Source organism: Sinohyriopsis cumingii, chromosome 4, assembly GCF_028554795.1.
Source record: "Sinohyriopsis cumingii isolate HCF-2022 chromosome 4, ASM2855479v2, whole genome shotgun sequence".
Lineage (NCBI taxonomy): Eukaryota > Metazoa > Mollusca > Bivalvia > Unionida > Unionidae > Sinohyriopsis > Sinohyriopsis cumingii.
The window spans coordinates 142,114,129-142,128,422 of NC_142964.1; the positions used below are offsets into that span (position 1 = coordinate 142,114,129).

A 14,294-nucleotide genomic window follows, 5' to 3' on the forward strand; every position below is an offset into this window, starting at 1 on the left:
TTTGTCAGTTGTGCAAAAAGAGCAAGAGAGGCATATTAATATGAAAAGATTGTGTCCAGTGGGGGGGGGCATGAGGCAAGTGAATTTATGGAGAACAAGTTGATGTGACAATGAAATTCTTGAAGTATTGTTGAAAGTTTGTTATTTTTTCAAATGAATTTTCTTAAAATGAATTAACAACTATGCAATATTATGATAATGATCCATCAGTTTTGTATGAGTGTAAAATGCAATTTTGTGTACACCCGTTTTCATTAGGCTTGTTCATAATTATTGTTTAAAAAGGCTAAGGGAAAGTGGGGCTTGGATGGGAAAACTTAATATTTGTTAAATATTTTATCAAAAGCTTTCCTGTGTATCTTTTCATGATAGCATCTTCAATATGAACTTCAAATTCACAGGAAGAGGTTAATATTCTTGAATTTAAAGAAATTTAATTTGATGTACTCTTGAAGAACAACAGAGTTCATAATCAGTAGCATTAATTAATACAGATTCATAAAGTCAGGTCATGACCTGTTCATGAACTGTTTAAGAACTGGCATTCATGAATTGTAACATTTGCTCATGAATTAGTTTGTGAACTACTTATGAACTGAAGATTCATGAAGTTGCCATTTTCTGTTCATGTTCTATTCATAAACCAGATCATGAACTAGTTCAAGAACAATTCAAGAACAGTTCTTGATTTTTTCACAGGGGTAGGGTCTGTGCAGTTTGCAGTTGGGCTCATCTTATAAGCAAGTACATGTGGTACCACAATATTAGGGAGGGCTGTATTTGGTACTCAAATTATGATATCCTTTTGTTCTAATGTTATCAGCTTGAAAAACAAAATTACAGTGATCTCATTTTTCAAATCACACAATCACCTCATGGTATTTAGTAACTCCCCCTTGGACAGCAGCATGTATGGTCCCATTCAATCTCATCTCAAGCTGCGTGAAGTACAGCTTTGGATCAGCCTTGCATCGCTCATTCAGCCACTGAATCTCTTCTGTGTTCTGCTTGATAGTCTCCATGGCAACCTGGATAGAGTTCAGGTGACTCACCTCCATAGCGACAACCTCATACCACCGTAAAATTCCAGGGAACTTGTAGTTCGTCTTCACTGTGGTTCGCTCAATACACAGTGTCTACAGAAGGCAACAGAGATGGAAAATTTGGTGAGAAGGAAACATGTGACATCTCTAAGATATATAATCTCTCTAAGTCCCTTAAAGGGACTGACACTCTACTATTCAAAAAGAATTTCAAAGAATTCAAGACCTTTTCTTCATTTCAGCTGCTGTGTCTTTAAACCAGAGTGTAATTTCTGGGGAGCAATAATAAGATTTTCAAATTAGCCACTGTGGCTGCCATATTGGATGCAATACTGACACCACTTCTATTTAACTAGACATCATTAGAAACTTCATGTGAATATGAACAATAATAAAAAAATTTCAATATGGCTGCCATGGTGGCCATAAAGGATTTCAAATCATACCATTTTCATTAGGACACAACTATGTATCAAAAGTCTTTTGCTGAAAATCCCATGTAAATATGACCATCTATCTCCTTGGAGAAGAAATATCAACATTTTCCAAATGACCACTGCAACCGTATTGAAGGTCACATTGGCATCATTTCAATTTAGAACCAAAATGGAAACTACATGTCCATATGACTTTCAGCTGAGAAGCAGCAACAGCAAGATTTAAAAGAAGTCTGTCATGGTGACCATATTCGATTTCAGACTGCTACCATTTTTATTTAGGACTGACAAGTCATCCTAAAAAGTCCTCTGGTGAAAGCCAGCCCCATGATATGATATAATTTTATGATTTTACAAGGAGTAGCAATAGCATGATTTTCCAGATGGCTACCATGGCGGCCATATCAGACATATGATAACTGTAATCACTTTTATTTAATATCAATTAGACATCATAAGAAATATTTCAGTGAAAACCTCATGTCAATAATACTTTCCATTCACCAACAAAAAGAATAAAAATTGGACTGAAGAGCCCAAAATTGGAAAGTACCATACTTCCAGGATCTTAAATCTCTAGAACCATTCCAATTTGTTCAGGAAATATTAGGTTAATTCTAACTGTAAAAAATCTATCTTTGTCTGTCATTATCTACACTTTAAAAAAAATGAAAAAACGTTTTGCAGAGTTCATATTTGTGATGAAAACATTTCAATACTACTGGCCAAGTGATAATTTTTTAAAACATTCCATACAAAAAATGGTGAAATATTGCAAAATTGATTAAAAAATGTAAAGTCTACACAAGTTACATACTTTGTAATCATTATTTGGATCTCTTTCTCCTTTGTGGAAAGGTCTATCCGCCTGGAATGTATCAACTTCATTCACATTGTAGAAACTTTTGATTTCAGCAGGCACATTTTTATCCTTGAACTCTACCCTCTCTGTGGGCACTGGTTTCACACTACAAATCTGGATGTCTGCGTCAGTCAAGGAAAGAAACATGATACATTCTTTGAAAAATTAAAAATAATAATTATGTAACACGAGTAGCATGAACAGTACACTGCATGTCTGCCTTGTGTTTCACCAGTCCGATGTGAGACTAATAACCAGTGCATCTCAATGACCTCAACCTTTAAGTCTTTTGACCTCCAGATCAAAAGGACCTCTGATCTGACAAGATGTAGCATGGACATCTTACCCAACTGAAATTCTGCCCTTACGTGATTAACATTGAGGCTATATTTTCTCACCCATGCGACAGAGAAGTCTACCTGTTTTGCTAACCTTACTTTTCCTACCTCAATCTGGTTATCTCACACCAGCCGTCTCAGTCATGGTATCCATGCACTAGGGACTACTTTATCAAGGGATGCAACCACTGTTGTCTTCTGCTAATGACCTGATCGAGCTATTTTCTGATCAAACAAACACCAAAACTTTGGGAAATTTACCAAAATTGCTTTTTTTTGGAGAGAAAAAAAAATGAAAAAAATAAATGATAAAGACATTGAGAAAATGGACTACAAGCTAAGGAACATCTTGACTCTTAAAGGCAGGAGAGCAAAAAGTGTCAAATTTTACCCCATTGTGCCCCAGTTGAATCAAACATGTACCTGCAATCATTAATGACAAATAATGCACTTACCAGTCAGAAGGAACCAGTTATCTGTCCACACATTATTCCACAAGCAGATTTCCCTGTAGCATATTCTTCCACTACTAATAGCAACACTTGCCGTATTTCCAAGACAGAAAATATAAATTTTCCAAGAAATCATGAATTGAAAGTTCAGCACATGGTTATCCACTATGGTCTGTATTAGGAGGGTTTTTCATACCTGGGGGTAATTTTATAATCAATATTAATTACAACACCAGTATGTCATAAACTGATTCACCTCATCCAAAGAAAAGGAGAGTTATATACAATAGTGACACAGATCTCTAATTACCCAAGAATAATCCACTCATATTACATGTTACTCTTTGTTATGGCCTATACAGAGCTGTGTACACAGTATCATTTCATTATTTACAATATAACTTTCTTAAACTGGAACTGATGAAGATAAAACATTTCTTTGTAATAAATATTAATTGTTTATTGTTAACTCATATAACATCTGTATATTAAATTTGAGAATACCTCAATACTATCAAATGTTTTATTTTGTTATTTTTTTGCTCACGTTTAAAAATTGTGTACTTCAAATAGAACGGTGACACCACAATCCTCATTAACATATTTGTATTAATGCACCGCATGTGCAAATTTGCATGTGAACTCTATTGCACAGAAAAACAATCTATTTTGGGGTTTGCACTGAGACAAGGAAATCCCAGTTGTAGGGTTACATTATATGTCTACCCATTTGGTAAGCCTCATGAGCAGACAAATAATGTAACCCCACAACTGGGATTTCCTTGTCTCGGTGCAAACCCTAGCATAGATTCTATTGATCTTTTTTGTTAGTTGCTTTCTTATCACATTACATCAATGAAATGGTGTTTTGTATCCTCACTGACTATTTTTGTCCCAGTGTAGATACTAAAATTACCTTTTTATTCTCTATCAACAGTCCATTCCTCTATCAAACTTTAATTTCGGCACAACAGATCCCTTAATTATTATTAGTACATTTCAGCCATATCAGTGGAATGTGATTTGATACTGACGAGACCTTGCCAGAGTGCAATGCTACAGCCACCCACATTTGTTCTGCAAAATAACTCAGAATTGTTACAGGATTTCAACAAAATTTGGTATGCAGCTTGATATAGATAAAACGTCTGCTGAGCTTGTGTTTGAATCTTTGTCATCATTTAATGATAATTTATTCATTTTTAGTTATGAACAACTTGATGATCTTTATTTATTTTAGGAACATATTGCCAGTTTTATAAGGGGCTTTTTCATGATAATCACCATTAACCCGTTACCTCATAGAGTGTTTGGCTTTTTAGCCCTTCGATATACATGTAGCAAAGTTACCCATTGCAGTGTGCTACAAATAGAACACCTGTTACCTATTCGACTCCATACACATAGGCCTGCCTGTTAACTGTTAAGCAGTGTAGTGTATGTTATGCTTAAAAGCAATATTAAGTTTTACATTTTTGGTACCCATATTATTATGTATGGAAAGATTTAAAAGTAAAATCTGATCATAATACACATGTAGCTGTATAATTATTTTTCATGGAAGAATTTTTTATGTGCTTTAAAATCTTGAGAGAACTCATTCACCATCAAGTCAGTGAAGCCACATGACCAACCATAACTGCCATTTCTCATAACCGAAATTTACAAGTTCTTTGTCTGCTTCTACATCACTAAATCATCTGAATTTATAAAAACTAAATGCTGCCTACATCATTATCAGAGCCTTTCCTAAGTTACTGAAGCTTTCATAGTTGTGATTCTAATTGTTAAAACTTCATAAGTACTGAATGAAATCCACGACCATCATTTTGGAGAGTGGAGAATTTGACCCAGTTACTTTAAACAGCAGATTTTCACCAAAGTATAAAAAGCGACCATGTGATCTAACATAATGGTCATTCACACCAATGAATGTAGTATCTAATAGGGGGGTTTCCCCGAAGGTGGCACTACAAAAACCATCCTCCAGATGGCTGATATTTTTAGCAGACGTCAAATGTGAATCAGGTAGAGGTGTCCAAAGGTGCTTCGATGTGAATGGAGTAGAGGCATCCAAAGGTGCTTCATTATCTTAATCTCATTAAAATACAACTAACTAACCCTTGCTTTTCAGGATGATTATATAAAGTAGATTGAAAGTTATAGTTACATAGTTGCAATGCCCTTATAAATAGGTTTTCATATTATTCCCATCATTAACTGAGCCCAAATAGTAGTAAATAATATGAACTTTGACACCAAGTATTAGCCTAGCACAAATCAACAATGTAGTGGCACTTGATTAACAACAGTTTGTAATGGCCCTTGCATGATAAATAAGCAGACAAAATTCAGTTGTACATAGACTGATGAATAAGGCAGTCTTCCTTAAAAAGTGAGGAGGTTGATTAATATTCCACATGCATATGTTGGGAATAAAACAAAAAGTTTGTTATTGTGTTTTAATATTCTTATGTGCTTATGCCAAGAGCAACACATTTTATAAGGGTTTGCATGCAAGTATTAATTAGAATGTTGGTGAGTGCAGATATAATTAGAGGGGCATCTTTGGACACAGATCCAGACCATTTCTCTAATACAATGGCAAGTTGTTGATTTTCTATTCAGGCAACTATGACTCCAAGTGGTTCTACATATGTCTAGTCTTCTGATGCATCTTCTGTTTTTCTGGAGTATAACAGAAAGAAGGCCTTGGATGCAAATAGTGGCCTTCCTGATATGCCCCCAAGCCAGTGGTTGCTGCAAGTAATAACAGTCTTACACAAAGGACAACAATGGATTTGTCATTTTTCAGCAAATAACTTACTGACCCAGTGCAGTATCACTATGATAACCTAAGAGTCTCTCTGGAAAGAGATGAGGATGTTCAGATTAATATCTGATGTTAGTTGCCACTGCCAATGCAATGAGATGGGAGTGTTCTGATTAATACCTGAAGTGAGTTACCACTGCCAATGCAATGAGATGGGAGTGTTCTGATTAATACCTGATGTGAGTTATCACTGCAAATGCAAAGAGATGAGGATGTTCAGATTAATACCTGATGTGAGTTACCACTGCCAGTGCAATGAGATGGGAGTGTTCTGATTAATACCTGAAGCGAGTTACCACTGCCAATACAAAGAGATGAGGATATTCAGATTAATACCTGATGTGAGTTATCGCTGTCAATGCAATGAGATGGGAGTGTTCTGATCAATACCTGATGTGAGTTATCACTGCCAATGCAATGAGATGGGAGTGTTCTGATTAATACCTGATGTGAGTTACCACTGCCAATGCAAAGAGATGAAGATGTTCAGATTAATACCTGATGTGAGTTATCACTGCCAATGCAAAGAGATGAAGATGTTCAGATTAATACCTGATGTGAGTTACCACTGCCAATGCAATGAGATGGGAGTGTTCTGATTAATATCTGATGTGAGTTATCACTGCCAATGCAAAGAGATGAATATGTTCAGATTAATACCTGGTGTGAGTTATCACTGCCAATGCAAAGAGATGAAGATGTTCAGATTAATACCTGATGTGAGTTATCACTGCCAATGCAATGAGATGATGTTTAGATTAATACCTGATGTGAATTACCATTGCCAATGCAAAGAGATGATGATGTTCAGATTAATATGTGATGTGAGTTACCACTGAAATGCAAAGAGTTGCGGATGTTCAGATTAATACCTGATGTGAGTTACCACTTCAAAATTTCTTTAAAAAACAAGAATCAACATTCAATCAATGCTTCCTAGTATCACCCATTAACGACTGTCAAAAACATTTCATTAAATACTTTTCAAAATATTCTGTGTACACTCACACACACACACACACACACATCATGAAATAAGAGATTTTGCTATTGTGAGTGGACAAAAAGGGATACATTGTTGGTCTTCTTCTTTCATACTCTCCTTAAGCTGGTTGTTTGGTCCGATGAATGAAGCATTGGGGTACTCCGCAGACAAATGGTTCATTATGGTCTGGAGCTTTAGGCACTCATCTCCACGATAGATAAACATCTTGTTCTGTAATGAAATCAATGCTAATACATGTATTTAGAGGCATGTTGAATTGGTCAATACACATTACACCAATATTACCAAGAGCTGAAAAATGACAAGCTCTATTCAAAATGATGGGTGAAAATTTACAGTGCAAGTAAAATTTTCTGATCACTGAATCAAAGGAGTGTTCAGTCAGGAATGACCAGCATTTATTCACCATGAGAAACATGTTCGGACATTAATAGCATCAATTTTGTTCGCATAAAATCCATTATTTTAACTTAAGTTAATCTTTCAATTTTTCTGATACGGTACCCTATAATAAGCCTCTCTTTTCCTTTGCAATGTAAATAACTGCTTATCTGCTATAACACTGGTTTCATTTACTGTTAACAAGAATCTGACTAGAAAGTACACAGAGTCAAGTTACACACTAGGGTCTGACTGTAGAAAGTACACAGAGTCAAATTACAGACTAGGGTCTGACTGTAGAAAGTACACAGTCAAGTTACAGACTAGGATCTGAATGTAAAAAGTGCACAGCCATGTCAGACTAGAATCTGACTGTAGAAAGTTATGAATATATAAAGTGCACATAGTCAAGTTACAGACTATAATCTGTATAAAGTGCACATAGTCAAGTTACAGACTAGAATCTGACTGTATAAAGTGCTTGCAGTCAAGTTACAGACTAGAATCTGACTGTATAAAGTGCTTACAGTCAAGTTATAGACTAGAATCTGACTGTATAAAGTGCACATAGTCAAGTTACAGACTAGAATCTGACTGTAGAAAGTGCACAGCCAAGTTACAGACTAGAATCAGACTGTATAAAGTGCACAGTCAAGTTACAGACTAGAATCAGACTGTAGAAAGTGCACAGCCAAGTTACAGACTAGAATCAGACTGTAGAAAGTGCACAGCCAAGTTACAGACATGAATCTAACTGTATAAAGTGCACATAGTCAAGTTACAGACTAGAATCTGACTGTATAAAGTGCACAGCCAAGTTACAGACTAGAATCTGACTGTAGAAAGTGCACAGCCAAGTTACAGACTAGAATCAGACTGTATAAAGTGCACATAGTCAAGTTAAAGACTAGAATCAGACTGTAGAAAGTGCACAGCCAAGTTACAGACTAGAATCAGACTGTAGAAAGTGCACAGCCAAGTTACAGACTAGAATCAGACTGTAGAAAGTGCACAGACAAGTTACAGACTAGAATCAGACTGTAGAAAGTGCACATAGTCAAGTTACAGACTAGAATCAGACTGTAGAAAGTGCACAGCCAAGTTACAGACTAGAATCTGACTGTAGAAAGTGCACATAGTCAAGTTACAGACTAGAATCAGACTGTAGAAAGTGCACAGCCAAGTTATGGGTGCATAAACACAAATGTTCAGCGAAAAAATTAGGTGTCCCCCAAATCTTGGCAAAGGTAATAAAAATTCACACATTCATTGTACTGTAAGAATATATATGTATATTTAAAAGAAAGCCAGTTCCTATTAAATAAATAATGTATTAAACAGTGTGGAGAGTGAGTTTACTCTGGGCACATGAAACTTTATGGCACATGCCCTGAGCTAGTGGTTCTTTAATGATTTTTCAACCCCTTGATCAAAAAGTTGCTGAAACAGTGACATGGGTATACAGTAGAATGGACCTTTCAAATTATGCAGGAGGAAAATCATCAAACCAGACAAAACAATCTGTTGTCCAGTGAAATCAGTCACTCATTTTTCTTAATTATTAGTTTTCAAGAGTTAGTAATGTAAATCAACTCCTTAATCACTTTTCTGTTTCTATCTCTGAAAACATCTGGAAAATGAAAAGATTTTTGGCACATTTATTTCTTATGAATTTTACATATATATATCTCAGTGATCAGAGTAGTAATAATTAGAGCATTACAGGGAACTGAACCCAGGTCTAAGAGTTATAGAATCCATCACCTTGCCTGCATGGACTCACCCCTATACCCTCCAAAATTAGTGTACATACCCCATAAAAAGGATGGAATTTATCTGTTAATATAGGTATTGATCTAGTGATAACCTCTCCAAATACATAATCACTCTGGATTCTCTAACAGAAATCAGGGTATATACAAATTATATTTGAAAGTTACAAATAAAGGATAGCATTTTCCATTTTTTCCGCTGTATAGTTGCAACTTTCTGCTCCATTTAGTGTAGAGTTGCCACTATGCACTGTTTGGTGTGCAGTTGCCATTTTCAATACTGGATCAGAAATATGGTCCTCTGAGAGGAAGGAAGTTCAGCCAGTGAAATGCAAGATCATCATCTCAATAAAATGCAAGGATCTCAGTTATTACCAAACGTTTTTGTTTACGCTACAAGTCCATCTTTCAAGTCTCACCAAGATGAGACCAGGAATATGACCTCCAGTGTCAGCAAGCAACTGCTTATGGCCTGGTGGGCTAGGAACATCTTTGTTGGTACTTAAACTCATGGACTGGAGGAGAATAAGGGTTCTCATTCTTTCAATGGAATTAGAGATTAATTTGATCTTTATAAATTCATTGCTATAGCAACCATGAAATGCATGAAAAAAGACAGTTCAAGTGACAATTAAACATTACATCAGTGAAAATGATATTAAATGACTTACCCTGATAAATGGAGGGATGTGAAACTTGTATTAAATTACTTACCCTGGCAAATGGAGGGATGTGAAACTCATATTAAATTACTTACCCTGACAGTTGGAGGGATGCGAAACTCGTATTAAATTACTTACCCTGAGAATTGGAGGGATGTGAAACTCGTATTAAATTACTTACCCTGACAAAAGGAGGGAAGCTCTGCCCATAGTAGGCTACTCTGTAATATGAGGGGTCCTGACGAGGGAAAAAGGTCTCTTGATCATCGGATGGAACTCCCTCCAAAATCTTGTTGTAAAATGAAGCTTGCTTTCTCTGCAATTGAAAGTAAGCATCCTTGCCACTTTCAGCTTACAAAGTGCTGTGAACAACAAAGCTACCACCATACTGTACCCTTTTATATCAACAGTGTACCATACAAAAATCCATACATTAACTGTTTTAGCTACAATGAATATCTTTTCAATGACTGTGACTAAAATATGTAGTAAAATTAATAAAAATAATACATCAAGACTCTGAACAAAGTAGGCCTAATGGAGTTATTATATATGAAAACCTATACTAAGGCTCTGAACAAAGTAGGCCTCATGGACTTTTCATAGGAGAAATCCCATATCAAGGTTCTAATACTAAAACTTATGTTTAATCTTAAACTAAATCTTGACTATTAACCTGCACTGTAATTTTAACTTATTCATCCTAGTGCATATGGTATTTCCTTTAATCCCATCATATCTGCATTAATTAGTGTCATGCTGAAATACAGCAAGAGTCCCACGAAGGGAATAATGCTCTACTGTTTGAAAAGAATTTCCAGGAATTCAAGATAAGATTATCTCTTTGATTTAACTGCTGAGTGTTGAAACCATCTCTAATATACTTTAACAATAAAAAATATCTTCAAATTAGCTGCTATGCTGGACATACTGGGTGTCAGATTGGCACCATTGTCACTGAAGTCCAACAATGCATCATAGGATGTTTTCTGGTTGGAACCCAATGTTTATATGACTTTCCATTTTGAAGAAGAACAATAACAAGATTTTCAAGATGACTACCTTGATGGCCATCAGACTGGCACTATTTTGATATGTGACCAACTAGACATCAAATACCTTTTGGTGAAAACACAATGTTAATAGGACCAGCTTTCAAGGAGAAGTAGCTACAATAAAGTTTTCATATGGGAAGTGAGATTGGCACCATTTTCACTGATGGCCAGATAGCCATAACAAGATGTCTTCAGTGAAGACCAAATGTGGATATGATAATTTATACAGAAGTAGTAATAACAAGAACTTCAAGTAGGCTTTTTAAATTTAGGATCAACAAAACTTAGACGAAGTCTATTTGTAAAAACCCTTGTTGAAATAACTAATCATTCAGAAGGGGTAGTGAGAACTTGATTTTCAAGATGGCTGCCATGGCAGCCAAACTGATGTCAGACTGACACCATTTTCATACAGGACCAACCACACATCATAAGAAGTCTTTTAGTGAAGACTCCATGTTCATAAACATGTTCAGTAGTAGCAGTGAAAACAATTTTCAAAATTGTCATTATTATTGTGGCCATGATTAATGTCAGATCAGCACAATAGTCATATATGACCAACAAGACATAAGAAGACGTGTGGACAAATCTGTAGTCCCCAACCCTCAACAACCAAATTTTGCTTTGAGATTAGTAAACTGTAAGGCCCTAAAGCCTCTAGAACTCCTGACTAATATTGGTTTTACCCTGCATTTCTTTTCACAAAATTTTATTAGGTCCCTGCCCTGGGGCAGTTTGCATACTCCTATGATTTCTAAAACAAAAAGCTTGGAGGATGAGGATAGAAATATGCACAAAACTTGGTCAGTTTATTCAATTTATTTCTAACCAGATTCTTTGCAGGAGATACTGAACAATGTCATCACGTCTGCATCTTAGAACAAATGGAAGCTTTCAATGGAAACAACAAGCCTCTCACTGTCTTTGTCAAGTTCCTGCAGAAATGTCCATTTTCAATAAAGGGTTGGGGTCTTTGGACTACAGAAGGTAACCAATACATCATCTGCATTCAGTATTTTTAATTTCTGGTTCTAATACTTTCTCCCAAAAACATAAAAATAAAAAAATGGACAAAATATGCCCTTGAATTTAAATACATATGCAGCAAATTGTTTTAAGAATTTGTTAATATATTGCACAAATTCATCAAAATAGATCTGCCCACATAAATGTGGACACAGTGTTAGCACAGATGACAATGTCAAAGACCACTTGGTGACAAAATAGGTCGAAAATAAGAAAATTTAATAATGTTTTGTGCACTTTTTTATATCCTTAGGCATCTCATTTTAAAATTGGAAGCGGGTTGGGGGGAGCTGTAGAATTTAGTAGAGCAGTAAGAATAATCTGCTGTGCAGCATTGTGGTAAAAAGATGCATTAGACCTTTCTATCCAGGCTCAACATTTCACTTTCATTTAATTTATAAGTTAAGATAGACTATTTCTTTTATTTATTTTTCTAAAACTTATACAAGTCTCTCAAAGGGACTGATGCCCTAACAACTGAAAAGGATTTCCAGGAATTCAAGAGAAAGATCATTTATTTCTTTTAGCTTCATCTTTGAAACAATCTTTGACATTCTTCAGTTACAACAAAAGTTTCATATTAGCTGCTGTGGAGGACATACTGGATACCAGACTGGTACCATTTTCATTAAAACCCAAACAGGCATCTTAAGAAACCTTCTTGTGGAAACCACATATTAATATGACTTCCCATTACGGAGGAACGGTGATAAAAAGAAGTTCAATACAGATGCCTTAGTGGCCATATTCAGTATCAGATCAGCACCATTCTATTGAGCACCAACCAGATACCCTAAAAGGTCTTTTGGTGAGAGCACATTGTTGACATGACCAGCCATCTAGGAAAGTAGTTATAACAAGATTTTAATTATAGGCATTGTAGCAGTCATATTAGAAGCAATATTGACACCACTAGAATCATCCCGGCATCACAAGATGTGTGAAAACCTCATGCTCGTAAGATCATTCGTTTAGCAGAAATAGTGATAACAAGATTTTTAAGACAGCCTCTGTGGCAGGCATACTGAATGTAATGATCAGGACCCTAGCTAGACATCATAAGAATTTGTTTAGTAAAAGCCCCATGTTGATATGACCATCTATTTAGGATGAGTAGTGATAACAATATTTTCAAGATGACCTATGTTGTGTCTATACTGGACATCTGATCAATATTATTTTTATTTAGACAATACAAACATCATACAATTTTTTCTGATGGAAATTCAATCGCAATATTAATTTACATTCAAGAGAAGTAGGAATAACAAGATTTTCAAGATGGCCACTGTGGCAACCATATTGGTTCTCAGACTGGTGCTATTTTCATTTAGGAACAACTGGACATCATAAGAAGTCTTGTCATGAATACCCCATGGCAATATTACTTATCATTCAGGAAGATAAGCAATAACAAGATTTGTAAGACTGCTGCTCAGATCAGCACCATTTCATTTAGGGCCAACTAGACTATGGAATGTGTGTGTGTGTGTGTGTGTGTGTGTGTGAAGTTTTATTTAGGGCAAACTAGACTATGGGATGAATGTGTGTGTGAAGTTTCATTTAGGGCCAACTTGACTATGGAATGAATGTGTGTGTGTGAAGTTGTATTTAGGGCCAACTAGACAATGGGATGAATGTGTGTGTGAAGTGTCATTAAAAGCCAACAAGACTATGGGATGAATGTGTGTGTGAAGTTTCATTAAAAGCCAACAAGCCTATGGGATGAATGTACATGTGAAGTTTCATTTAGGGCCAACTAGACTATGGAATGAATGTGTGTGGTAAGTTTCAAGGCAAATCTTCAAGTAGTATTGGAGGAGGAGTAGCTACCACAAACCTGTGCTAATGGATGGATGACAGATTGGGACAATAGACCATTCCATAAGACAATCAGGTCTATCTACAACTAGTAGAGCTAAAAAAGAATTTCTAATGTTTGAAGCATATGTACTTTCTGGTAGCCTTGTGCAAAAACAAATTCACAATAAGCTTTATGATATTTCAAGTACACTTTGCACTCATTTTCATCAGCTGATTGCTTTCAACAGCACATGATTTTATTAATAGTCATCAATAATAAATGTCAATCAACTTAAATGAGAGACATGAAATTTATATTAACTTTCTCTACATTGTGCAAGTTGCTGAGCAGACAACTTTCCCATGTCTTCAAAACTTTCAATGGTGTTCCATAACTCTGGAATCTAACCAATTAGTCTTACCCAAATCGTTATGAATTATTTATTACATTATATTCCATGCTGTATTTCTCCCTAATTCTAGTTGTGTGCATTTGCATTTGTATCTTTGATTCAGACTTACTAGTATATCACTCAGTTTCTTGTACTCAAATTTTTTTTCATAGTAGTCTGCGAGCTCCTTGCATAGAGGTATACCATACTCCCAAACCTGAAATCACAG

General features: G+C 35.6%; 1 protein-coding gene across 3 annotated transcripts in view; it reads right to left on the bottom strand.

Annotated features, from left to right (window-relative positions):
- Positions 1-14,294, bottom strand: part of LOC149802224 (dedicator of cytokinesis protein 4-like) — a 365,588-nt gene that overhangs the window by 68,095 nt on the left and 283,199 nt on the right. For all 3 annotated transcript variants that reach the window (XM_089956651.1, XM_089956650.1, XM_089956649.1), the window contains 5 exons: positions 14,196-14,282; positions 9,968-10,102; positions 7,040-7,181; positions 2,298-2,464; positions 873-1,136 (listed from right to left, as the gene is read on the bottom strand). In XM_089956651.1, coding sequence (XP_089812777.1) covers positions 873-1,136; positions 2,298-2,464; positions 7,040-7,181; positions 9,968-10,102; positions 14,196-14,282 — 795 coding nt within the window. The remainder of the gene's footprint in view (positions 1-872; positions 1,137-2,297; positions 2,465-7,039; positions 7,182-9,967; positions 10,103-14,195; positions 14,283-14,294) is intronic.